Source organism: Bipolaris zeicola, assembly GCF_000523435.1.
Source record: "Bipolaris zeicola 26-R-13 unplaced genomic scaffold scaffold_118, whole genome shotgun sequence".
Taxonomy (NCBI): Eukaryota; Fungi; Ascomycota; class Dothideomycetes; order Pleosporales; family Pleosporaceae; genus Bipolaris; species Bipolaris zeicola.
In genome coordinates, this window is record NW_006912167.1 from 19,068 (window position 1) to 42,747 (window position 23,680).

Here is a 23,680-nt window from a genome sequence, read left to right on the forward strand (position 1 = left end):
GTGTGATCTTCATCGTTATCATCAGCCATTCGGAAGAACGTGTGTTCTCAGATATGTTTGGGAAGAACGTCTTTCAGCTATGCGGACTGGTCATACTAAACACAAAGAGAAGGTGATGGTGACTATTACCTTAGCAGCTTATTCACTCAAAACATATTCGTCCTTCCTACACCTTCCTTCGCCACATCTTTTAGTAGACAATTGAATACCATTTCTTCAAGTCCCGAGGTAGATGATTATTGTTCAAGATGGGAATGACAAAGGCAATTCATACTACTTGATTTAAAGACGAGTCTTTCGACCAAAGATTCCTTGTGACTACTTTTTCCATAAAATGTGGTCTACAACTATCATTAGATAAGCAGCTTGTGCGTGAGGTGTTTGGTCACTGCTTCCCAGGTACACTTCGATGCACAAGCGCTACACAAACAATATATAGGCAAAGATATCACTCATTGACAGGAGGGTACAAATGCCAGTGTGAACAACTTTCTTAAGAAGAGATATATGCTAGCTAGCAGACTACATTTTGTATGGTTCTGTATAGCACTGCGTAGATCTGAGTCGGTCGGTAATACATATCTAAAGCAGCATGCTTGTGAACGACTAACGGCATGTTCCGTCCTCGTCACAATGACTTGTGCGGCAAACGTCGTGGCAACTCGGAAGTTGAAGGGTTCCGAAGGTTGTATCTGACGTGTCGGGTGTCGTGGGCGGTCCGGGTGTGGGGCTGGCGTTGGACGGTGTGCATGCAACAAGACACGCGCATAGCAAACGCCCTATTGGAGTATCGCAGCCAGTGTCCTTTGAAAAGAAGAGTTAGACGGAAGTTCACACATGAATATGTGGTCTAAATTAGGAGTTCATACTTCGGTACCACTGGTTACGTCAACTACTTGGGTAGGGGCGGCAAGGGCCATGCTTGCGAACGCAAGCGTGAGGGAGAGGGAAACAAATCTCATTTTGATTGACAAGGTTCGAATTTAAACGGTTCTGGGCAACTCTTGGGTAGAAAACAAAAGACAGTAGAATTCCCTCTTATATATATACATGCACGGAACTGGACAACTACGCACATACACGGATGGGAAGCTTGGGTATTCTGACGTGAGACCGTAACCCTAAAATGGGCGGCGAGTCTACTCGCCTACTAGCCTTATCACATCTAACCTTATGCAAGCATCGTTTTTTCCTCTTGCTATATTACACAAAAATTGAATAGAATGCAAAAGGTCCAGTCAACGAGTTTATCGAGATGCAAGGAGCGGTGCTTTGATCCATTCTCGCCGATACTGTCTAGACAACTCGCAATTAAGCTAATTTGCAGTCATTCGCGAACATGGCAGGTTTAGGGACGTGCACTGTGGCTTGGACCTCCATTGGCTAAATATTTGGTATGGGGTCATTATCGGTATAATATTAAAACTTTATGCGCTGCTTGAAACAGGAAATGCGATTCGCAGTATCGTATCCATCTGGCCTGGACAGATTGCTGAACCAATCACTCATATGCGTTATTATGGTAACAGGGTTTATTCGAGTCCCGTCCCCCAAAAAACACCGATTGGCAGCATTCTAATTATATAACCGGTGGAAGTATCCGGGGTGAGATCTAAGTATGCTTTGCAAACTTACAACATCCATTGTTGCTATTAATAAGCACGCTTCATGTGTGGAAAACTGACGGTTTCGCGCTTACTTAAGATGCTCATAATTACGGCTCTTGCCCTCAACTTTACAGGCACGTCCACACCGTCCTAATGAGTATTCAGTAAGACGATACCATATCTATGTCTCGTCATCTCTCTCCTTGAAGTAAAAATCGAAGTCCCTTCGAATTATTTAAATGTTAAAGTCATTTTTTAGGGGAATGAGAAGACTCGACGCGAGTGGTGCCATAGCCATGTTGGGAACAGAATTAACGAGATGATAAGAGGGAGGAGTGATACGGAAGGAGCAAGACGGGAGTAGAGATTGGACCGGGTACATACGATTATGATGTCATTTCAGCCGCGAAATTGGGTGAGAGACATAGTCAACGGGCTGACGAATATGATCACTCTCCCCCTTGTTCACGATCTCGATATTGAAAGATTGAAACACTATGATCAAGAAGTCTTACTAGGTTTTGCGAAGCTCACTCCTTCGTGGATCCTCATCCCCGCAAGAAAACTATCATCTCTACTGATCCTCATTTCCGCTTAAAGCCATGAAGTCATCCTAAATCTTTTGCGCAGCATCGTTGGCACTTACTGTTGGCGCGCCACCAAAGGGCGATCTATTAAGGGACGCTGCTCCAATTGAATTGCGAAAACGACAGATATGTAAACATGATCTCGGTGAACCGTTGTGTGTGCGTAAATATAAAAATTCAGCTCATCAAATGTTACTCTCTGTACTATAGGCTGACTGAGGAATACTCGTGCGCTTGCCCATGTTCGGGAAAAGAATGTACGTATTCGATCGTGTGTTGAGTGAGGAATGCTTGGATGAATTCCATGAGGATATTACTATTCCAGTAGGGTCTACCTACATTGAGGGACTAATAGCCTGAAGATATACTAGCACATTATTTGTTAATTAGATATTCCCTCTTGGTGAGAGTAGTTACGTGACCCTGCGCGACCCGCGCCGATCGTTTCCTTCAACCGGGTGCTTCACTGCCCTAAAACTTTATCTCTCTTATTGCGCGTCATATACGGAACACGTTTCGCGCTAGTTAATTGCACCCTCCACTATGCGCTAGTGATAAAAGAGACTTTTGGAAAGTCTACTGGTGACTAAATTAGGTGCCTACAACTGTTTACCTCACATGAATCATTTTATGTATTTGCGCTTTATAGCTCTATTCCTCCCAGTTCGGACTCTGTCCATGACCATAATTCCTTAGTTAAATCTTCATCTCGTGCATCCTTCCTCCCCTTGAATTCTTTGCCAACTGGGTAGTACATCCCACCGTTTGTAATTGTTTCACGTGGTACCGTGCATGCCCACAATTGATTCAGCGTCCCTGTTGGGATATCGACAGATGTTGCGTTTCCTACAAGCCGCAAAAACCACTTCATGATGGGATTTGACATTGGGCCGTCCATAATGCCTGTGCGAACAACCCCTGGGTGGACTGCGATTGTTGTGATCACAGGGTTGATTTTGGCCAGGCTTCGAGCGAAATACATCTCAGCAAGCTTTGATTGACCATAGCGAGCCATCGTGTTGATCTTTTCAAGTGTAGTTTTGACCTCGGAGAGAACCAGGCCCTCCTTAGGCGCAAGGGTGTGCAACGCTGAACTCACAAAGACAACGCGCACGTCGTTGCCTGAAACTGCAGCTGTTTTCTCCAAACAGGGCAAAAGCAATCTTGTAAGGAGGACTGGGCCCATATAGTTGGTGCCGAATTGGATCTCGTAGCCATCTTCCGTAAGACCCGGTGGGCACGCAAAGATACCGGCGTTGTTGACAAGGATGTCGAGCCGATCCCCCTCTGACAAAAACACTCGCACAGCTCTAGCTATGGAGGAAAAAGATGAAAGATCTATCTCAAGAAAGATAATGTTTGCCTCGGGTATCTCTTTCTTGATATCGGCGATGGCGGCCTGTGCTTTTTCTTGATTTCGAGCTCCGAGGTAGATTCTAGCTGGGTTGTGTTTTGCAAGCTGAGTTACAGTTTCTTTCCCTAGGCCATTGTTTCCTCCGGTAATGAGAACAACTTTCCCCAATAGGTCAGGTATCTGCTCATCAGGATTGAAAACCTTTTTCTGGTTGAAAATCATCTTTTGGCGGTGCGGAATGTATCAAAGCTAGTTGAGGGTGATTCGATGAAAGAAACTGATGCACAATAGCTGGAATACTTTTCAATCTTCGCGGGAGATGCTCCCGCAGTTATAGTTTCAGTCAATCTGACCAAAAGCACACTAGACAAGGGTCGCGTTGAAGATGGGGATGAATCACCTTCGTGACTAGTGTGTAAGCCATATGTACCGTACATCATCGCGTCCATCTGCGTACAAATACTGGCGGAGGTTCATAGAAACAATCGGTAATCATTCACACCATAACAGTCAAATATCGCGAATATCGGACAACGGAACTTCTCCAGGATCTGCGAAATTTGTCAGCCACCGGTATCTCGGTGTTCCATTTTGCACTAGGGTACCTGGTTAGCTTTTCACCGAAATAGAATAGCTCTCGTGCATCAGTTCCCCTCTTTGATGCCAGATATCATGAAAATCATGATAGGACAAGAACAATGAACACTATACCTTTTCAGCATCGATCAATGTGGGAAACGAAGTGGCCTACTTGAGTGATTCAACACCTTCCTCCTGGCTTCTGTTCGTGAGTAATGGTTTCGAACAGCTGTAGTAAGATTTCCATCCTATATTCCACTAGAGGCGTATGCAGTTTCAGTAACGGCTTCACAAAGTAATATAGGGCTAAATGCACCTCCCTTCAGCGCTGCTTCCCAACAGTAACTATAGGATTGCTTGCTTTAAGTCTCACCCTCTACATGTTGAATCATAATCCTATCTCCTTTCAATGCGATCTCATTACAAGCCGCTTGGTTATTAGTCACATCCAAAGCAGGCTCTTTGATCACTGTTGGAAACCCCTTGGAAAGTACCTACAACATCTGCACCGTTTGTAACGACTCGTTATAGAGTGCAATTCGTATGCCTCTTGGACATCTCTTTATCGATTGTGACCACGAAGCAGTATAGAGGAGTTAGATACGTGACATTAAGTACTCCAGTCACGGCAGGTCGTCTGGTGATTGGCGATGTATGATTTGATATATGGAGGATGTACTAGTCCTAAAAACGTAAGATACATATTGGACGGAACTGGGAATGCTAATTCGTTGGTACGATGAGTGGGGGGGAGGGATAAACGGAAGCAATCAAGGAGAATAAGGCACGGACAAGCGTAGAAGCCCATCGCATTGCATGCCAATGGTAATCGATATTCAGCCAGCATATTTAGCGGTGGATGCGCGGCCAGACATACTGTTGAATCAACTCAAACACAGACTGCTTTTGACATCCATATACTAAAGGTTTCGCTGATTGACGGGGCCCGCGCTCCTTGTGGTCGTACTACCCCGCCGAACACTTACTAGGTAAGCTCTTCTTAACACTAAGTATAACATGAAAGCACACCAAAACCACTCATGTGGATTGAATCAATGAAATCATAGCAAACTCAGAATTTCGAGCCTAGAAGTTCAATATGTTCGACAAGAAGTGATCAAAAGTAGAGCATTGCGAAGTCAGCTTGAAGACATAACCAGATCCTTAGTGCGGGGAGTTGGACTCTAAAAGATTGCGCATGAATATTATTAGAAGAATGACTCTCTACGTAAGTTCTCAGAGGCAGCTACTCTTGCACGTAATTATGGGAAGGATATACGCTGCCCTGAGCATCTTGGTTGATTGAATGGGAAAACACACAAGATGAGTAGCCAAAATAGGTTAAACGTGACCTCGTGAGAGCTGTACGATGCGAAGGAGTACACTAGATGCGCTTGATGGGCTGCATCGGCGTTTTCGGCGAGAGTGCGTACCGATGCATGACCCCGCCGGAGCAGAGTTAGGAACAGGAAAAGTCGAAAACCCCACAAGACATTCTGAAAGGCTTAAGACCACGGGCCAGGTCTTGTTCCGGTGATCACCGACGAATAGGTAGGCAACCAACCTGTGGGGCGATAAGTTTGAACCCTGAAGTTCCACAAAAGTATCCACAGACGAGAGCTCCAACGGCTGAAATGGGGTTGTTTCTGAGGGGAAAAGATAAGACCTCGGATGATAACCCGATAAGTGATAACAGCGTTTAAGAGCGGTCAGTTATGGTAAAAAAAGTCGCCTCAGATTCTTTGCTTGATGTTGCGCAGATTCCCTTCGCTCAGTCAACGCCTTCGGAAAGCACAGTGATATCGCGGAGATACGATGGTGGAATCGGCGAAGCAGGACGTGGTCGCGACCACCACGTTACAAAAAGGCGATGAACATTCAATGACTGCCGACGAGAAGCGGCTGGCCGAGATGGGTAAAATTCACTCGAAAAATGAGCATGAAAACAGGTCGCTGAGAGACTGTAGGCCACGTCCAGGAATTAGAACGGCATTTCTCAAAACTATCGTTGATAGGACTTGCCTCCACGACGACCATATCATGGACAGGACTTGGTTTGGGCATTGTTACCGAAATTAATGCTGGAGGACCTGGTGCAATCATCTATGGATTCGTTTTAGTCACGATCTTACAATGCTTCCTTGGTGCTTCGCTCGCGGAGTTTGTCTCAAGCTACCCCACTGAGGGAGGAAGTAAGTTGCGCAGTGAATATTGTTGAGACTTTTGCTCAACGCAAGCATGAATTTAACTCATAATACATTCGTACATGTTCTGACAAGATTTATAGTGTATCACTGGATCGCCGCAGTTGCGCCTCGAAATCAGGCTCTTTTTCTTAGTTTTCTCACCGGCTGGTTCACGGTCTGCGGCTGTAAGTCGTTCCCGCACATAATCTACTCTACATGCGTCTGATTGATTCCGTTCTAGGGATCTTCACCACAGCATCCACCAACTTGATCTATGCTCAAACATTAGGCGCTCTGATCGCCCTTTACCACCCGGGCATGACCGTAAAGACATGGGAAATATTCGTCATTTACCAAGGGTTGAACTTGTTGACCGCTTCAGTCGTACTTTTTGGTAACAAGGTCATTCCAAGCCTGAACAAATTCTCCTTGTTCTATCTACAAATCGGGTGGCTTGTTGTCCTTGTCACCGTTGTAGCATGTGCGCCAACATACCAGAGCTCCGAGTTTGTCTTCCGCACCTGGATAAACAACACGGGCTGGGAAAACAACGTGATTGCTTTTGCTGTCGGCTTGGTCAATCCTTTATACAGTCTTGGTGGACTTGATGGCGGTGAGTAACTATGCGCATGTTTATTTAGAGTCCGAATTGACAAAACGTAGTAACGCACATCACTGAAGAAATGCCGAATGTAAGTGCGCACATGGCAACCTTTCATTAGCTTGAGTGAGCGAGACTTAACATATCACTAGCCTTCGCGTAACGCGCCATTAGCCATCATGATAACGCTCATCATTGCATTTTGTACCGGCATTAGCTACTTGATTGCGTTGATGTTCAGCGTCCAAGACTACAGCGCACTCGCAACCACGAACACTGGCCTCCCATTAGCAGAGCTCTTCCGTCAAGCGACACAATCAGCGGGCGGCGCATTCGGTCTCACATTCATACTCTTCATCGCACTGGGCCCATGTGTCATATCCTCTCAACTTTCCACTTCCAGAGTTCTATGGGCCTTTGCCCGAGATGGGGCCATTCCTTGGTCAGCGACATGGGCACGCGTTAGTTCACGCTTTGGCATACCATTCAATTCGCAGCTCCTGGTGGCAGCCGCAAATGCAGCGCTGGGGTGTCTTTACCTCGGCAGTTCGACCGCTTTCAACGCCATGCTGGGATCTGCAGTTACTGTCAACAATATCGCCTATTACATTCCCATATTGACAAATCTGCTGACCGGTAGGCGAAACATGTACAAGGGTGTCTTTCACATGGGAAGCTTAGGTTTTGTGGTTAACATTGTAACTCTCTGCTGGCTTACGTTTGCCATCATTTTCTTCAGTTTTCCTTATTCCATGCCTGTTCAGGTCGCGAGCATGAACTACACTTGTGTTGTAGTGGGCTCCCTGCCCATTTTGATAGTCACCTGGTGGTTTTGTATTCGACGGGCCTATAAGGAGAAGATGTCACATACCAATAGATGGGAATGATTTCGAAGCAAGGATATCTGGAGAGGGTTGAACAGGGGAAATCTGCTATCGAATCTCAGAGTTGGTATCCGGGGCTTGAAATAGTGGAAGTTTACTCTCGCATGCAACAGAAGAGAATTCCAAAGTTTCAAAGCTCTGATAAAATCTTTAGGGATATCTTTCAGCCCCATTGAGACTGATGGCATAACAATCAATTTATATTTTACTACTATTTCGGACAAATGGAAAGACTAAAAACGGTAATCATGAGTTCCACAATGGTTCCGAAACGAACATTTGGCAAAGACGAAGCTCCGATTATGAAAACTCATGACTGGCCATTATTTGCGGCGTGCTAGGATAGGAAGAAAAAGACGAATGCCAGTCCTGGAAATTGTCACAGTCGTGACTTGAATTGTTTGTACATGTTTGGCGTATAGTGTATCAGATATTTGTTCCTGGGGAAAAAAATGGCAGGCCATGACTCAACCTGCTGAAATGAAGTATCAGCAAGAGAGTTACATTTACGTCGTAGCAAATGTCTATAGTAGAATATAACGTTGCCAAGGGGAGTCTTGAGATGTGCGCCCATGTGGCCTTATCTTGGCATGACGCAGCGCCTCGGTCGGACGCCCGAAAATAATTGGCGGGGCAGAGTGTCCAAGGAAGAATTATTAGATGCTGCGCAACATAGTCTGCTTTGTAGCACCGCCACGTCAGTCGTACGCCACTACTACATCAGCAGTGACCAGAGCCCCTCACTTCGCTGTCTTCAAAATAGGACGAAAACACAAGGCCCACCGCCAGCAGGCGCAGCAGGATAAGCCGTGGCGCAACGGGGAGAAAGGTCGCAAAGGCAAAGGCAAAGGCAAAGGCAGAGGCAAACACGGCAAGATGGGACAGGACGAGTCGAGAGTCGTTGACCCGGATGCGCCGCCGCAGACACTCAAGGCGCGCACCGTAGACGCTCTTGCGCAGTACATCCAGGCTGGCCATGCCCAGAAAATCGTCGTCATGGTAAGTGTAGACTAGACGCGACGCGATGCGACGCGACGCAGACTTGTCCAGAAGACGCTCACTCACCCATGGAGAAAAGACAGGAGCAGGCATTAGCACCTCAGCAGGCATACCAGACTTCCGATCGCCCGACACAGGACTCTACGCAAACCTCGCGCGCCTGAACCTGCCCTACCCCGAAGCCGTTTTCGACATTAGCTTCTTTCGCAACAACCCGGAGCCATTCTACGCCCTCGCACAAGAACTATACCCTGGCAAATTCAGACCGACCATAACACACTCATTCATACATCTGCTGCATCAGAAGGGGCTCCTGCTCAAGCTCTTCACCCAGAACATTGACTGTCTCGAGCGTGAGGCGGGAGTCCCGGGTGACAAAATCATAGAGGCACATGGCAGTTTTGCGACGTACGACATCGTCTTGCATACAAATTGAGAGTTACATACTAATGCGTCTTAGGCAACGCTGCATCGAGTGCAAAAAGCCATATCCCGACGAGCGCATGAAAGAAGCCATCCAGAACAAGTCGGTACCGCACTGCATCGACACCTCCTGCAATGGCCTCGTCAAACCAGACATTGTCTTCTTCGGTGAACAACTTCCTTCTGCCTTCTTTGACAACCGCGATCTCCCTGCAGAGGCCGACCTTTGCATAGTCATGGGCACATCGCTGTCCGTCCACCCTTTCGCATCGTTGCCACAGCTCTGTGAAAACAAAACACCACGGCTGCTCATAAACTCGGAACGAGTCGGCGACTTGGGTACGAGGGCAGATGACGTGCTGTTACTAGAAGACTGCGATAGCGGTGTGAGGAAGCTGGCTGAAGCGTGCGGATGGCTAGATGAGCTAGAAGCGCTTTGGGCTACAACGGCACTCACTGACGACCCGGTGGTGCCAACGGAACAAGTGAAAAAGAGCCGAGACGAGCTCTTGGAGGACGAAATCGAGAAGCTTACCAGAGATGTTGACAACAATTTGAGCCTGAGCAAAGCTCAGCATGAGTGGCTCAAGAACCATGTGGATAATAAACTGGCAAGAAAAGAAGATGACCCAGCGGACCAAGAACGCGAAAAATCTGGTCTACAACCGCCAACCGATCCAGAATCAAAGATACTGGCGCCAGTGGCGAGTCCCGGGGGTACAAACTCAGATCCTGGGGGTGGGCTGGGACATGTTTTTCCACATATCAAGAAGCCCTCGCTCTGATGAATCGTACGAATTGATAGATGACGCTACATGTGGATTTTGGGTTAGAAATAAGAGTATACAACTATAGAATCATTGGTAATGGACGACATTCAGCCTGTAACTCGACCAGCCGCCACACAGCTGATATGTTAGCTGCGAAGACAATTCAATTGTGCCATCGGTGCATATATTGGTCGCGTTTAGTAGTTTGTTGTTTGCCGGTCATCTACATGGCATGGTCAGTTTTTTTCAACTCCAACGCTAAAGTAGCGTAGGGGAGACACGTAATCTCGAAACTTACAGTTTGCACCCATTGCCTTTCTCAACTTGAGCGTCACAGCTTCGGCATCCAAATCCTTCTTGTCACCCGTCTGGATTTCGACAGCATACGTCCTGATGACCTGCTTGACCTGTCCACTCTGGAAACTCATCTTGGCTTTGCGCATGACTTTTGTATGGGGACCTATTGCACCGAATGATATCAACGTTTCCATCTTACTAGTAAAAAGTCTCGAAGTTGAGGATTGGGTAGCAGGATTTGACGATCAAGATCGAGTTGGAGGAAAACGCAATTTTTCAATAGACACATACCTTGCCAAACCACAAAAGCGAACTTGACGCGCTCACTGTACTCGTCGTTTCCCAGCTTCATTCGCACATATGCATACGCAGCCTCGTCGTCCCCGAGACTCTCTGTCATCTCAGCAATCTCGCCTGTGCCTGTGGCGGCCAGCTTCAGGTTGTCTGAAGTAGCGGAAGCATACTGCCGTAGCATATTAGCGTCTGGAATGAAAAAACACGTCTCGGAAGAAATGGAGCAGGGCTTGCTGAGGGTGTCTCGTGACAAGCTTCTCAGAGCATTGAAGGACTAGAGATGGGGTTTGATGGTACTCTGCATCAGCTGTTCCTCCCAAACGAGCAGTAACACAAACACAGCCGCTGATCGGGGCTATCAAGCTCGTCACGTACCTTGAGGATGAGCCACGTCGTGTCCGATTTGTCTGACCGCACATCTTCGTATGCCTGTGCGATATCAGGGTCGTTGAGAATATCAGCGGCAGGCGGCATGGTCACTAGGCTATATGCCAATCTGAGGGGTTTTTGACTATGCGATCGAGGAAGATCTGAGCAAAAGAAGCCGTGTGCGACAGGGATAGGAAAGGTCACGAAGGGGAAAAGGATGAGGAAGTTGGGGATCCAGGGTCGCGAAGCTAACTACGGCTAGTGCGGGGCTTTAGGCTGGGCTTAGTGGGGGGGGCGATTTGGCCAATGAGACAGCGAGAGGTGGAGGTTCCTGGGTCCTTTTGAGCCGCTGGCGGTGTGGGGTGCACGATGCGCCTTTTGTCCAGCTCACCAACCATCCTGCACCTCAAGAGACGGCAAAGTTTGCATGCTGAATAGCCACTATCGAAGAGTTTGAGCCGTCATTGATCTACTGGTGATATATGAAAGCATGTCGGTGTTTAGGTGAGGTGACCAGCTCAGGTCATGGCACTACTTGTGCCCTAGCAGTGCGAAGCATGTGATCAACGCCGTTGCATTCCAAGCTCGCTTTGCGGTGGAAAGGGCCGGTTACCGCAGAAGGGAACACGATGGTTCTCATCGAAATTCTAGACTACAACTCGCAGGAACCTCTGCTGGCATCAGTCGTTCGGTCAGTCCATGCTTGGGTTTGACGTGGCTGACAACGTCACGCCGTTGCGCGTTAGTGCCTTTCCTCATCCATCCTGGGGTAGAGCTCTACTATCAGGAACAACAGGTTGGAACAACAGGTTGGAACAACAGGTTGGAAGAATCATGTTGTTTTCAATACGTGTAAATGAAACGAAGAAACTAAGGGCGAATACACGGGGTGCATGACCGATGGAAACGAGGTTGAATGGGCTTCTCCGACGTGTGCCGTGCTCCTGAGTTGGAACTCATATTATAAGCAGCCGAGAATGAGGATGCATGCATGCTGAAGTTGACGTGCGTTGGTATATGGCTTGCCGGATGTCATGCACAACTTTTACTATTCTTCGGGATTGTCACCTTGGCAACCCATGTATCTGGATACGCACCTTGACCTCTTTTGAGCTGACAAGAAGTAAACTGCTATGTTCGAAGAACGGCCCAGCTAGTTACCATGCGGTCAGGGTATCGAAAGACTTGTTGCACCCGAAACTACTCATCATACCCGCACTTATCACTTGATGTCATGCGTATAAATGGAGATTTTATCGACATTACGCAAATTCAAACAAGCTCATCGTAGAAGAGTCATTATTTAGCAGCTTTGGAGAGGCGAGCGAGTAGTTGTAGCGGCGGTCATCGAGTCACATTGTGAAAGGAATGGGAAATGCTCAAGGTTGATGGGGACTGGATCGACATTGAGAGCGCCGAGGCTGGTAAGGTATAACATGTCGCGAGTATTACTATCGGCCATATGGTTGGCTTGTTAGCGAGCATTGTTCTCACGACGGGCTGGCAGATCGAAGGACGCATCACGTGAGGCCGCGACAAGTCGTCTATGGCTTCGGCGCGCAACGCCGGCGGCATTGGCCGGGTTGCAGTAAGCAGAATAGTAGCAGGTCAACGTGCAGGATGAACAAGTCGAGACGGAAAAAATCAGCCAAGCAGAAGCGAGGAGGTAGGGAAAGGATATTGAAATCAATTGCCATTGGCATGTTTGGAGGTGGGAGGGGGCGGCAAGGTTCCAGGTACGAGGCTCGAAAGGAGCAGGTGCTATGGGCGCACGCGCAACCCCGCGGAGCTTTTGTTGATGCTCTGCATTGCTCATCACATTGCGCCAACAAGACAATTAACCATTGCAGAGCTACCAAATGCCAGGGGGATGCCAGCTTGGTGTGATCAGAAATATGCGGGAATTGGCAGGGGCATGGTGTTGTGTCGACTACGGGCTGGTTGCGGTTGCTGTTATCATTGGTGTTGGTGTTGAGTCGGCGTGGGCAGCCTCCCTATTATTGGGCCCAGCCACCACCATACATCCATGGGAAACCGCGGAATTGCATCATTTCGTCGTAGTCGGTCAGGCCAGCGCCGTCTCAAATCTCCACGAGTAGCCCTGTTTTCTTTTTCCATCTTCTCCCCGAACCCAAATTCCCCACGTTGTACCAATTTGCATCTCTCTCCTTGTCACTCTCTGCTACCGCCGTGCAATCGCTGGCTGATCTGCATCCCCCACAACCAACGCCGGCTTCTCCGGTCAACAACACCCACACAAACTCGTGTTCCCCCAGACGACCAAACACATCCCGAGTGCAACCCGACAAGCCTCGCACTGCCAATTATCACCATGCCGGCCTTTCGCCAGCACTTGGACGCCGTCGCGGCGCAAATAGACAGCATAGCTCCTCATGACGCCATCCTCACGCCCCGGCAGCCTCTCGTGGACGCGCCTGCCATCGCTTTCGATGCGCCCAAGGCAGTACCGCTGGCCAAGCGGCAGAACGTGATATACACACAACAAGGCATAATACCTACCTACTACGATCTCTCTGGGCCAGAGCCTGGCACCGTTGTCGGTATTGTCCTTGGTAGTGTTGCTGGTTTTCTCCTCATATGTTGGTTGTTGCAATCGCTCGTCAATAGCTCGCGATCCGCCGGCACTACGACCGCAATGGCGGGAGAGGAGGAGATTGTAGTGCGCAGACCACGGCGCAACTCACATGGTGGTCGGTCATCACGCCGCCGCTCCGAAGTGCGCGAAGTTAGTAGGAGCCCGCGGACGTCCGGCGCCCGATCGCAAATCATTGTCGAAGAGAGACGGCAGCCGGTAAGGGCAAGGAGCATCATTGTGGAAGACAGACATCGAGTGCCTGGCGACAATGTAGTCGAGGTTATCGAAGAACACGAGGACTATCGTGAGAGAAGAGGAAGCCGAAGAAGTGGCCCTGGCTATCGGTGAGTAGCAAAAGGTCTAGTTCGAGCTACAAGTTATATACTGATATGCCTAGATAAGCCGATCGTAGCTAGCACGCCTTGCTTTCTCTTCTGCCTAGATATAACTCCCTGCCGCCGATTGTATCATATGCAATCACCTCCTTCCGACGCACCACCAATACCCAGCAAATAAGTCTTTTCATTTCGCTTTTCTTACTCTTATATCCTTCGGTTAGTTGTTGCTGGGTTCTTTCTGGGCTTATACCATAATACGGCCATTCTCCTGGCTTTAGGCGTTTTGGCAGCAGGGTCGGGGTGTAGCGCATAACGAATTTGGAATGACGAGGTATACATGAGCCACGCGTTACGTATAGTCATGTACGTCTCTAGTTTGGATGCTTTGAAAAAAGACAGTCGAGTTCATTCCATGTTTGTAATTGTATAGTCAGCGATGCGCAAATAAACATTCCAACATCACACGTAAACACGATTCCAGACGTGCTAAAAACAGCAAAATAGTACATCAGGGCATCCATGCGAATCGAAATCAGGTACTACCAGAATACTCTTCTGCCACTTGGAAAATGAAACGCAATCTTGGGGATGACTTTATTTTTTTTTAAAGCTCTGCCAATGTGCATGTACAAAGGTCAGGAGAGGTCACACTTGCGAAATACCATTGCAGTGAGCGATCAGACGAACATGTCGCATGCTACGAACACTCTATCTTATGTGAGATGTGAGAAGGATCATCCTTACATCTTCTTTAGGATCTGTTGGTAGGGCGACTATTCAACTACTAGCTTCTCCATAAGGCGTACTTGACATGCGCCTACCCTCTTTCAGTTAGCTCTAGGCTTTCCCTTAGCCTGTGCCTTTGACACATCTTAATGGCCATGCTCCCCTCGATCATTACCCCGCCGTTATACTAGAACTACTGTTACCATGGATAAAGAATCCAAAATCTGTACGGGTGATCTAGACTTGTTTTTCTGCTACCAAAACAGCCACGTCGAAATGGACCACATGCTGGACGATGGCAGCTTCGCTGACCTGTCCGAAGCGTTGAGAGCGGTGAACGCTGCACCGTCCTATTTCAACGACCAATACATTACGGAACAAACATTTCGAGTTTCTTCAAACAACTCAACTGCCTCCTCGTCGCCCTTTACGCCCGGAACTTCTGTCTTGAGACCCAAGCTCGGCAGTCGTTTTTCGAGAGAAGTCATACGAACTTTGAAAGATTGGCTTGCAGTTCATCATCAACATCCATATCCAAACGAGAATGAGATGCTTGCTCTGCAAAATAGGACTGGGCTTAATAAAGCGCAACTGACCAACTGGTTTGCAAATGCGCGAAGAAGGGGGAAAGTGCAGAGCGTGCGTCCAGGATCACCTCAAGCCCGTGAAAAGCCCACATCGCCCATAGACATAATCCACAGGCCAGGTACTCCAGCGATAAGAAGTTCTCACGGTTACAAAGATCCGATGCAGCGTTGGGTAGAGTCGCCGCCTGAACATGAACCCGCCGCTGCAAGTGATATTGCTCGCGCTATGGCTTCTACCTCTCGTGAGTTCTTCCTCAATGTGAGCGCCCACTTTGCGGCTGCTGCTTGATGTGACTAGTGCTTATTCGAACCAGGGGAAGATGTCACAGGAGATATTGACCACGTCCAATCGTGGCAATCGCCGTATGCAAGATCGTCGGCAAGTAGTACCAGAACGTCGCAGTCGAGTGAGTTCTCAGGCCACTGCTCCTCGGGCTCCCAGACATCACTCAAAATGCGCCGTGCGCCACGCAAGAAGCGAGGGGGCAGGCGACGTCGGCTGGAGAAAGAGATTGTCACAACGCCATTGCTCATGCCCTACCAGTGCACATTCTGTACAGAGGTGTTTAGGACCAAGTACGATTGGCAACGGCACGAGAAATCACTTCATCTACCGCTTGAAAGATGGATATGTGGACTTTACGGCCCTCGCTCTACCAAAGAGAGCATTGACGAACCGTGTTGTGTCTTTTGTGGAGCTGTCACACCAGACGATGCGCATGTTGAAGCTCATCATTACTCGGCGTGTCAAGAGCGCAACCTTCGCGAAAGGACATTCCACCGAAAAGATCACCTAGTTCAGCATTTGCGATTAGTTCATGCCGTCGAGTTTTCAGAGTGGTCAATGGCTTCCTGGATGCTGCCTATACCTGACGTTCGGTCGAGATGCGGATTCTGCGGCATAACTATGAAGACTTGGCTAGAAAGAACCGATCATCTCGCAGATCACTTTAAGTCTGGCACAACTATGGCTAGCTGGCAAGGAGACTGGGGCTTTGATAGTTTTATCGAGCCTTTGCTAGAGACCGCGATGCCCCCAGGTAAAACAAAACATTCATTTTACCACGGCTTTTCGTCGGATGTCGACTAACGGTTGAACAGATCTTATTGAATGGGAAAGAGGCACATTGATACCCATGAAAGGAAGCGATCCGTCGTGGGGAACGCCGCCCAATGCTTACGAGTTGCTCAAGGTTGAGACAGAGTTCTTCATTCAGCGATACTTTGATGAAAATGGGCACCTGCCGGATAACGATGCTATCCAACTCGAGGCTTGTCGCATCATCTTTGCTGCTGAGACCACTTCTGGTACGAACTCACAGGGAACTGAAAAACTACATAGAGTTTCTTGGCTGCGCGATCTTGTCATGTCATCTCCAGCATTGACAGAGCGCGCTAGGTTCCAACCTGTGCGCTCAGCTCGTGAGAGCAGGCATTTCCCGCTAAGAATCAATGCTAAAGGTCATCTATTCGAGCATTGCCCTATGGAGGCGCGGCTTATTAGTTTCGTCGTGGATCAAACAGTAGCGGGCCTTGTGCCTAATGATGCACAGCTGCATAACGAGGCATGCCAGATTGTGAGACAGATGGAACAAGAGACGACTACACCCTCGGACGTATTTGCCAACTGGGTTGTAAAGGGCATTTACTCAGCAGCAAATTGGCTCGCGAATTTCAAGCAACGAGCAGCAATACTTGATGTATCTACCGGTGCGCTCTCAAGTCACCCAACTGATACTTGGTGCGCCCCTTTGTGGGCACAGCCACTTCATGCGAATGCTTTGGAATCGGTACTAGACTCAACGAATCCATCCCAGGAGGCTTGTAACTTCTTCAAGCCGTTGTCAGCATTCTCAGAAGGCCATCCCACTATACCTTCACCGACAGCTCAGTCCGACAGTTACGGCCGAGTTCGAACGCTACTCCCCGATGACGCCAACTTTTACCGCATCTTCGACAGCGATATGAGACGCTGGGCCGCGTCCACGCTTTCGCCCAAGAACCCGAATTGTCACATACCATCTGATGAAGAGATACAACACCAGGCGCGTTGGATCATGTACGATAGCGACGACCAATGGAACCAGACTCCTGCAGATTTCCCGGTCTGGTTGTCGCGATTCAAGAAAGAAGTTGGTATTACGACAGATGTCGAAGTCGTTGATCCCAAGGAGTTAGCAACGCCAGGGAAATGAACATGCCCCGAATTCTTCAAGGCGAATGCAGTAAGTAACCTCAATTGCGATGACTGGATAACGAAGATGACATGAATGTTTTGTGGCCAATTTATGAGCGGAACCTTTGAAATGAGATTCAAACGGCGCCTAACGTGGAGTCGCTGCGCACTAGATATGCCAGAGAGGCGACTAGGGGTTGTGGTATGTTAGTCTGAGTGGGTACATGGGCTTGAGTCTTTAGCCCTCGCAATCCTGAACCAGCCCTGTTTTCGGGATTCCATATTGCATTCACCCCATCCCCCCTTTGAAGATCAGACTATTACCATCTTCCTGTCCTCGTCCTCTCCAAGAATAGCGTAGAAAGCAGATACCCTCAGATGCAGAGTAGTATTCAGACCAATGATTGTTCAGATCCGATTCGTATTAAATCCGCGCACAGACGCAATATCGGTGGTACAAAGGCTGCATCGAAGAGTGGACGGCTTGCCATGGTTGCGACCATCTCGTGATTACGTAGCGTCGCTTGGCAGTGACTAGTCCGCATTACCCCAGAGGCTCTTTCTCCACACTCCATCCCGCTTCATTCAATTCACCTGCCCAAGAGACCAAACTTTGCCCACAGTTGTCTGCAAAAGTAGTGGATTCTTCACTGATTGGAGAGGATTTCTCTGGCACATGCACCTCATCTCATATTTGACGGTCATATCCATTTCACTGCTTTCTAACAAGATTCACAGCGCAACGGCCCTCACTGGGGTTGGCCTGAGCTTTACCCAAAACAGGATGCCACCCGACAAGCGGGAACTTTTTGCGATGAGCGACGCAAGCATGTAGTAAAATGAATTCCAGGAGGTGGCTGTTTAGGCAAAAAGAACGGCTGTCGGCTCTACCGTCACGAGACCATAGCATTCATTGGTTGATCGGCGCCTCCCTTTCGTTGCACATCTCCACATACGGGAGAATAACGTCCGAAGCAGTTTGTATAAGAGTCTTTGCTCCCCGTGGGGGACTACATCTGTTTGGCGGTCCTAGAATTCCGACCAAATGTCGTTGACAAAACAGATGGAGGGTGTTGCGGTCCTGTCGCATGTGATCTTGGGACTAAGAACATCTATTTGTGGCATAGAGTTCTGTCACGCCATGGTATGTTCTGTATGCTGATGACATTCAACCCACACTCACGAGTCCCCCGCCATTCGACTCCGCGATTAGGCACGTGAAAGCTGAGCTGACCATCACAGTGATATCTGGAGACATGCCGTATGGGGCACTCCATCTCTGTACGATAGCTGTCATTCCACACTGCCGTACCTGTCTCCCGGTACCCCCTCGGTCACCCGAACATTATCCGGCCTCAAAATTTGCTTCAGGGGCAATGTCCTGGATATCGGCACTGCTCACGATACTCGCCCCGCCATGCGCTCACTGGACTCCACCGCGGCCCTCTTTTTCTCGAAATCTTCAGGTACCTTGATCGAGGTTTTCCTGCATTGTAAAGCAATGTGGGACGCTAGCGCTGCAACCTCGGAGTCGGAGATGAAGTTTTCATCATACGTCGGCCAAGACCGGCGCACGTCAGGACAACCACGAAACTCGCACGCATTGGCATACTCACAACAAAGCTGATGGGCTTTCCAGAAAACCCATGTTTCGCTGATAGAGCAACAATTACCACCATTGTCGGACGTACACTATCGTGTGCTGTGGAGCATACAGTACACTTTTCTAGGACTGCTGGCCATGGGTAGGGACACTAATCGAGACATAAGGCGAAGGAATCTGCAGCTACACCTGATGCAGTAGTCTAACTGCATGAGTCGCATAAAACGCATATCTTCCATCAATCGAACCACTTTTTGGTGCACTCCTGGGCTTCCGAATCCGACCACACAGCATTCAACAAAGCCTTGAGGCTCTGCGGCTACCATCCGTGCCGCCACGTCCGTGCACCCAGTTCGCCTGCACTACGTCATGTCATCGGAGCCACTTGTTCGTCCTGTCGACACCGCAGACGCGTCTATACCCTAGTACAAACTGCAAATTCAATCGCCTAATATGTCCATTGGTCGGATGTCGGATGTACGACAGCCATTCATATGCGTACATACATGGTCATGAGGACTTGATGGTTCTTAAGACCTTCGCTGTTGCTACTGTCGGCAAAGCTACGGTAGATGTTCATTCACTGTCCATCTCTTCTGCCACTCCAAGAGTACCGCGGGGCCCATTGACCGTATCTTTCGGGCGCTAATTGCAAACGAAAAAAAAACATTGTTCAGGTGCAACAACGTCGGTGGGCCGATCAAAACGCTATCAACGTCCGTGCGTTCTGGCGTCCAACTGCTGTCCGATGTTGAGCGGTTCAGAAATTTCGCGGCCGCAGACCTCCGCCTTAGGCGCTCTTGTGAGAGGTTGCCCCATGTTCAGCTTCAACCTGACATTGCGATGTCATCATTCGCCCCGGGCTCCCCGGGCTCGTGCGAGCATGTCTCCTTTCCCCTCCATGCTTAGGGCTTCTGGAAAAAGTTGGTCTTGTGGACATGCGGATGAACCTGGCACTGGGGCTCCACTGCCAATAGACCCTCTGTACAAACCCCGTCTCCGCGTAGTTTCGCTATATATACGGTACAACGACCCCCTCGAAATCCACACTGGTCTCCCCTTCTCCAGCTTCTCTCCAGCTCAGCCTCCGTGAGAAGTACACCCCACGCTGCGGACTAGCTAATCACTAGTCTACCACACTTCCCTTATATATCTTTAATCAACCATCGCCCGCAAGGATGGTCTTGTCGCGTTTCTTCAATAAAAAGACTGCGGCTGATGGAGTGCCCGGAAAGGGCACTCCTGAAAGCGGCACTCCTGCTGGCACACCAGCCAGGGGCAACTCCGATGCTCCACAGAATGCAGTCCTTGAGCCAAAGGGCCGAGTACCTGCTATTGCTGTCATCCTTGGTGCTGTTGCTAGTATCGGCGGCTTCATGTTCGGCTACGAGTCTGGACAAATTTCCGGTTTCCTTGAGATGGATGATTTCAAGAACCGCTTTGGCGAAGACGGTAAATTCTCTGCTGTGCGCCAAGGTGCTATTGTTGGCCTTCTGGCGTAAGTTTCTATCTCTGATGAAGTGAACACTGCTAACAATTAACCAGTGTCGGTACCCTCTTTGGATGCTTGGGCTCAGCTCCCCTTGCTGACACCTTCGGTCGTCGTCTTACCATCTCCGGTTCCGCCTTCTTCTACATTATCGGTGTGATCATTGAAATTACCAGCAAGAATGTCTGGGTACAGTTTGCAATGGGTCGATTTACCGCTGGTCTTGGTATCGGAGCTCTTTCGACCGTCGTGCCTATGTACCAATCCGAGTCCATTCCCAAGCGAATTCGTGGCGCTACCGTTTCCTCTTACCAACTCTTCATCACCCTTGGTATCTGGACCGCGTACATGGTCAACTACGGCACTGAGAAGAGCTACATCAACAGCGCCCAATGGCGTATTCCCAACGGTCTGTCCGCTCTCTGGGCTATCCTTCTTGGAACCACAATCTTGCTCCTGCCAGAGTCCCCTCGTTACGCATACCGCAAAGGCAATGTTGAGGATGCTCGCGCAAACATGGCCCGCTTGAATGGAGTCGACCCTCACAGCCCCTTTATCGATGCTGAGATTGCCGAGATTCAGGAGAAGCTCGAGGCCGAAGCCGCCGGTGGCGACCACCCATGGCACGAAATCTTTACCGGCCCTCGCATGCTGTACCGTACTCTACTCGGAATGGTTCTCCAGGCTGGTCAGCAACTTACCGGCGCCAACTACTTCTTTTACTACGGCACAACTATTTTCGCTGCGACCGGTCTCAGCAACTCGTACGTCACCTCCATCATTCTCGGAACTGTCAACGTTGTTGCCACCATCGCTGGTCTCTGGATTGTCGAGAATGTCGGCCGCCGCAAGGCTATGATGGCTGGTGCTGCCTGGATGGCCATTTGCCTCTTCATCTACTCCTTTATTGGCCACTACCAGCTTGACCACCAGAACCCTCTCAGCACCCCCCAAGCCGGAAACATTATGATTGTATTCACCTGCCTTTTCATCGCAGCTTTCGCTACCACTTGGGGACCTCTTGTCTGGGCTATTGTTGGTGAGCTATACCCTGCTCGCTACCGTGCTACTTGCATGGGTCTTGCTACTGCATCCAACTGGCTCTTCAACTTCATCATTTCTTTCTGCTCCACTTTGATCACCGACCGCATCGACTACTTTTACGGTCTCGTCTTCGCCGTCTCCCTTGTCATCCTCTTCTTCGTCGTGTACTTCTTCATGATCGAGACCAAGGGCCGTTCTCTTGAGGAGATTGACACCATGTATGTCCTGCACGTCAACCCCATCACTAGCAGCAAGTGGGACGCATCAACACTCCAGAGAGACGGCCTTGTCGACACGGACCGCCTGCACATGGGTCCCGGTGGCCGTACTTTCAGCAAGGCAGAACAGAGTGGTACCCACGGCGGTATCCTGGAGCCTGCGGAGAGGAACGAGATCCAAGTATAAACAATTTGGAAATTGAGCAATAAGAGTTGCATTTTAATGGCGCTTAAGTGGTTTGCATATGCTTGATTTGCCCATAGTGGCTCCGGTGGGATTGGCATTGAAGAGAAAAAAATATGATACCTTTGTAATGATTTCGATGTGGGTTGAATGAACCAGGCTTTTTAGGAATTTTTAGCAGCATCAAATAGAATGACATGCTTGAATTGAACAATCATCCATCAACTTTGTATAATCATCAGCAATTATTTGCTATTGCAGAGGGAGACAAGACCCTAGAAGTGTAGGTCACTGTCAATGCAGATTGTTCCACTGATCACATGTGCGACATTCAAAGTTTTTATGTTTAATAAGAACTCAAAAAGTAATCTGTTACTCTTTGACAAAACCCAAGCGGCTGACACTAAACGTTTAGAACGTATTTTTTCCATACTTTAGCTTCTCAAAAAAACCCTCCTCGACGCATGATTGAATTATTCCAAAACATATGTCTTCCATTCCTCATCCCAGCATTAACCCAACCTACCTTTCAAGACCTCGGATCCTTAGCCCCAATATCCCTACTTTCCCGCGCCCACCTCTCCCTTCCCTCTCCCGGCCTCACAACTTTATCCTGAGCAGACTCGGTCTCGGGTTCTGCAGCCCACTTCTTGAGCACATCCAACCCCACGCTATTCAACGCCTTGATATGTGTAGATTCCAGCTTGACACGGGGGACATCTCCGATTCCCTTTTCCGCAGCGCTTTTCCACATGGACGCTTCGAGGCAGAATCGTTGACCGGGGCCCACGCCGGCTTTGCGCAGGTCGGTTCCGGTGGAGGAGGAGAAGTCGAGGAAGGCGTTTGTGAGGATTGCGGCGATGGGGTTGCTGCTGTTGCACATTCCAGCGTGGAGGGAGGGGGGTAGGGAGGAGGAGAAGGGGGCGTTTCTTTCGGAGGAGTGCTTGTGCAGTGGTGCGTTGAGGACTGTGAGGTGTCAGGTTGAGATTGAAGTGGGTTACGCGATGTAGCCGTACCGTTTCTTTGCTTGACGTCAATGAAGCCTTGCTCGTTCTTTCCTGACATTTTAGCTGTCTAGTTGTCCGATATCAATTGTTTTGGGAAGCTGAAGTGGAGTTTTGTGGAGCTTTGGGTGAATTGTAATGCAATCAAGTCAGTGTAAGTTTGAGAAGAATTGGTGTGAGATGCTACAGCTGAACTTTAAACAGTACTTGGGATCATTCATTTCATCTCTATATTCTGCGCCTAACTACCTTTGCATAATGCAATTCGTAAGAATGATGCTCTCATGACTTTCCTTGGCTTGTATCTTGACGTCAGCGAACGGAAAACCGTTGAGAAGCTATTTTGAGGCTCAGGATTTATATGTGAGATATTTCACTCTCAAGATATCAATCATCTCGAGTTACTGGTTTCCTAAAGCTCATATTGTATGTGGCGTTGCAAACCTGGAGAAGAAGCAGTGGTATCAACGCCTGGAGGAGTGTCGCGCTAATCCCAATACGTACTAGTATGTATCTCCTCAATTTCGCCCTCTTCGACAAGCACTCCATATATCTTTACCGCCACACACCACACACGCAACAACCGGTATCGTGACAATAGAAGAGCCGCGCACGCAACACCACTTGACACACCGCCACCCGTCCATTCACATGGCCTCACACCAACTACGCAACACGCCTTGGCGTGTCCATCCCAAAGCGCCCTATCCCATACTAGTAGGTGTTAACAAGTCGGTGATTGGCAAGCACCGACATGCCGACCAG

The 23,680-nt window shown here is 48.9% G+C and overlaps 10 protein-coding genes across 10 annotated transcripts; 6 read left to right on the forward strand and 4 right to left on the reverse strand.

Moving 5' to 3' along the window:
* Nucleotides 1-318: 318 nt before the first annotated feature.
* Nucleotides 319-962, reverse strand: COCCADRAFT_27657 (uncharacterized protein; the record flags this gene model as incomplete). The annotated part of the gene is made up of 3 exons (XM_007715843.1): nt 319-420; nt 612-779; nt 870-962. The coding sequence occupies 3 exons, from the start codon at nt 960-962 to the stop codon at nt 319-321; spliced, it is 363 nt and encodes a 120-aa protein (XP_007714033.1).
* A 1,875-nt stretch (nt 963-2,837) lies between these two features.
* COCCADRAFT_27658 (uncharacterized protein) lies at nt 2,838-3,770 on the reverse strand (the record flags this gene model as incomplete). Its single annotated transcript, XM_007715844.1, has 1 exon — nt 2,838-3,770. The coding sequence occupies one exon, from the start codon at nt 3,768-3,770 to the stop codon at nt 2,838-2,840; it is 933 nt and encodes a 310-aa protein (XP_007714034.1).
* An 835-nt stretch (nt 3,771-4,605) lies between these two features.
* Nucleotides 4,606-4,785, forward strand: COCCADRAFT_100765 (uncharacterized protein; the record flags this gene model as incomplete). Its single annotated transcript, XM_007715852.1, has 1 exon — nt 4,606-4,785. A coding segment is annotated over one exon (180 nt), but the record flags the coding sequence as incomplete, so codon positions are not given.
* Nucleotides 4,786-6,008: 1,223 nt separating this feature from the next.
* On the forward strand, nt 6,009-7,801 carry COCCADRAFT_100705 (uncharacterized protein; the record flags this gene model as incomplete). Its single annotated transcript, XM_007715853.1, has 6 exons — nt 6,009-6,042; nt 6,095-6,319; nt 6,415-6,498; nt 6,555-6,926; nt 6,977-7,005; nt 7,067-7,801. The coding sequence occupies 6 exons, from the start codon at nt 6,009-6,011 to the stop codon at nt 7,799-7,801; spliced, it is 1,479 nt and encodes a 492-aa protein (XP_007714043.1).
* Nucleotides 7,802-8,674: 873 nt separating this feature from the next.
* COCCADRAFT_100720 (uncharacterized protein) lies at nt 8,675-10,005 on the forward strand (the record flags this gene model as incomplete). Its single annotated transcript, XM_007715854.1, has 3 exons — nt 8,675-8,797; nt 8,877-9,205; nt 9,258-10,005. The coding sequence occupies 3 exons, from the start codon at nt 8,675-8,677 to the stop codon at nt 10,003-10,005; spliced, it is 1,200 nt and encodes a 399-aa protein (XP_007714044.1).
* Nucleotides 10,006-10,187: 182 nt separating this feature from the next.
* COCCADRAFT_27661 (uncharacterized protein) lies at nt 10,188-11,055 on the reverse strand (the record flags this gene model as incomplete). Its single annotated transcript, XM_007715845.1, has 4 exons — nt 10,188-10,213; nt 10,289-10,450; nt 10,579-10,750; nt 10,957-11,055. The coding sequence occupies 4 exons, from the start codon at nt 11,053-11,055 to the stop codon at nt 10,188-10,190; spliced, it is 459 nt and encodes a 152-aa protein (XP_007714035.1).
* Nucleotides 11,056-13,282: 2,227 nt separating this feature from the next.
* COCCADRAFT_100707 (uncharacterized protein) lies at nt 13,283-13,894 on the forward strand (the record flags this gene model as incomplete). Its single annotated transcript, XM_007715855.1, has 1 exon — nt 13,283-13,894. The coding sequence occupies one exon, from the start codon at nt 13,283-13,285 to the stop codon at nt 13,892-13,894; it is 612 nt and encodes a 203-aa protein (XP_007714045.1).
* Nucleotides 13,895-14,814: 920 nt separating this feature from the next.
* On the forward strand, nt 14,815-17,392 carry COCCADRAFT_38281 (uncharacterized protein; the record flags this gene model as incomplete). Its single annotated transcript, XM_007715856.1, has 3 exons — nt 14,815-15,439; nt 15,518-16,237; nt 16,299-17,392. 3 exons carry the CDS (start codon nt 14,815-14,817, stop codon nt 17,390-17,392), a joined length of 2,439 nt encoding a protein of 812 aa, XP_007714046.1.
* Nucleotides 17,393-20,154: 2,762 nt separating this feature from the next.
* Nucleotides 20,155-21,914, forward strand: COCCADRAFT_27664 (uncharacterized protein; the record flags this gene model as incomplete). The annotated part of the gene is made up of 2 exons (XM_007715846.1): nt 20,155-20,474; nt 20,522-21,914. 2 exons carry the CDS (start codon nt 20,155-20,157, stop codon nt 21,912-21,914), a joined length of 1,713 nt encoding a protein of 570 aa, XP_007714036.1.
* Nucleotides 21,915-22,440: 526 nt separating this feature from the next.
* On the reverse strand, nt 22,441-22,976 carry COCCADRAFT_38283 (uncharacterized protein; the record flags this gene model as incomplete). Its single annotated transcript, XM_007715857.1, has 2 exons — nt 22,441-22,877; nt 22,928-22,976. The coding sequence occupies 2 exons, from the start codon at nt 22,974-22,976 to the stop codon at nt 22,441-22,443; spliced, it is 486 nt and encodes a 161-aa protein (XP_007714047.1).
* Between the last annotated feature and the right edge of the window lie 704 nt (nt 22,977-23,680).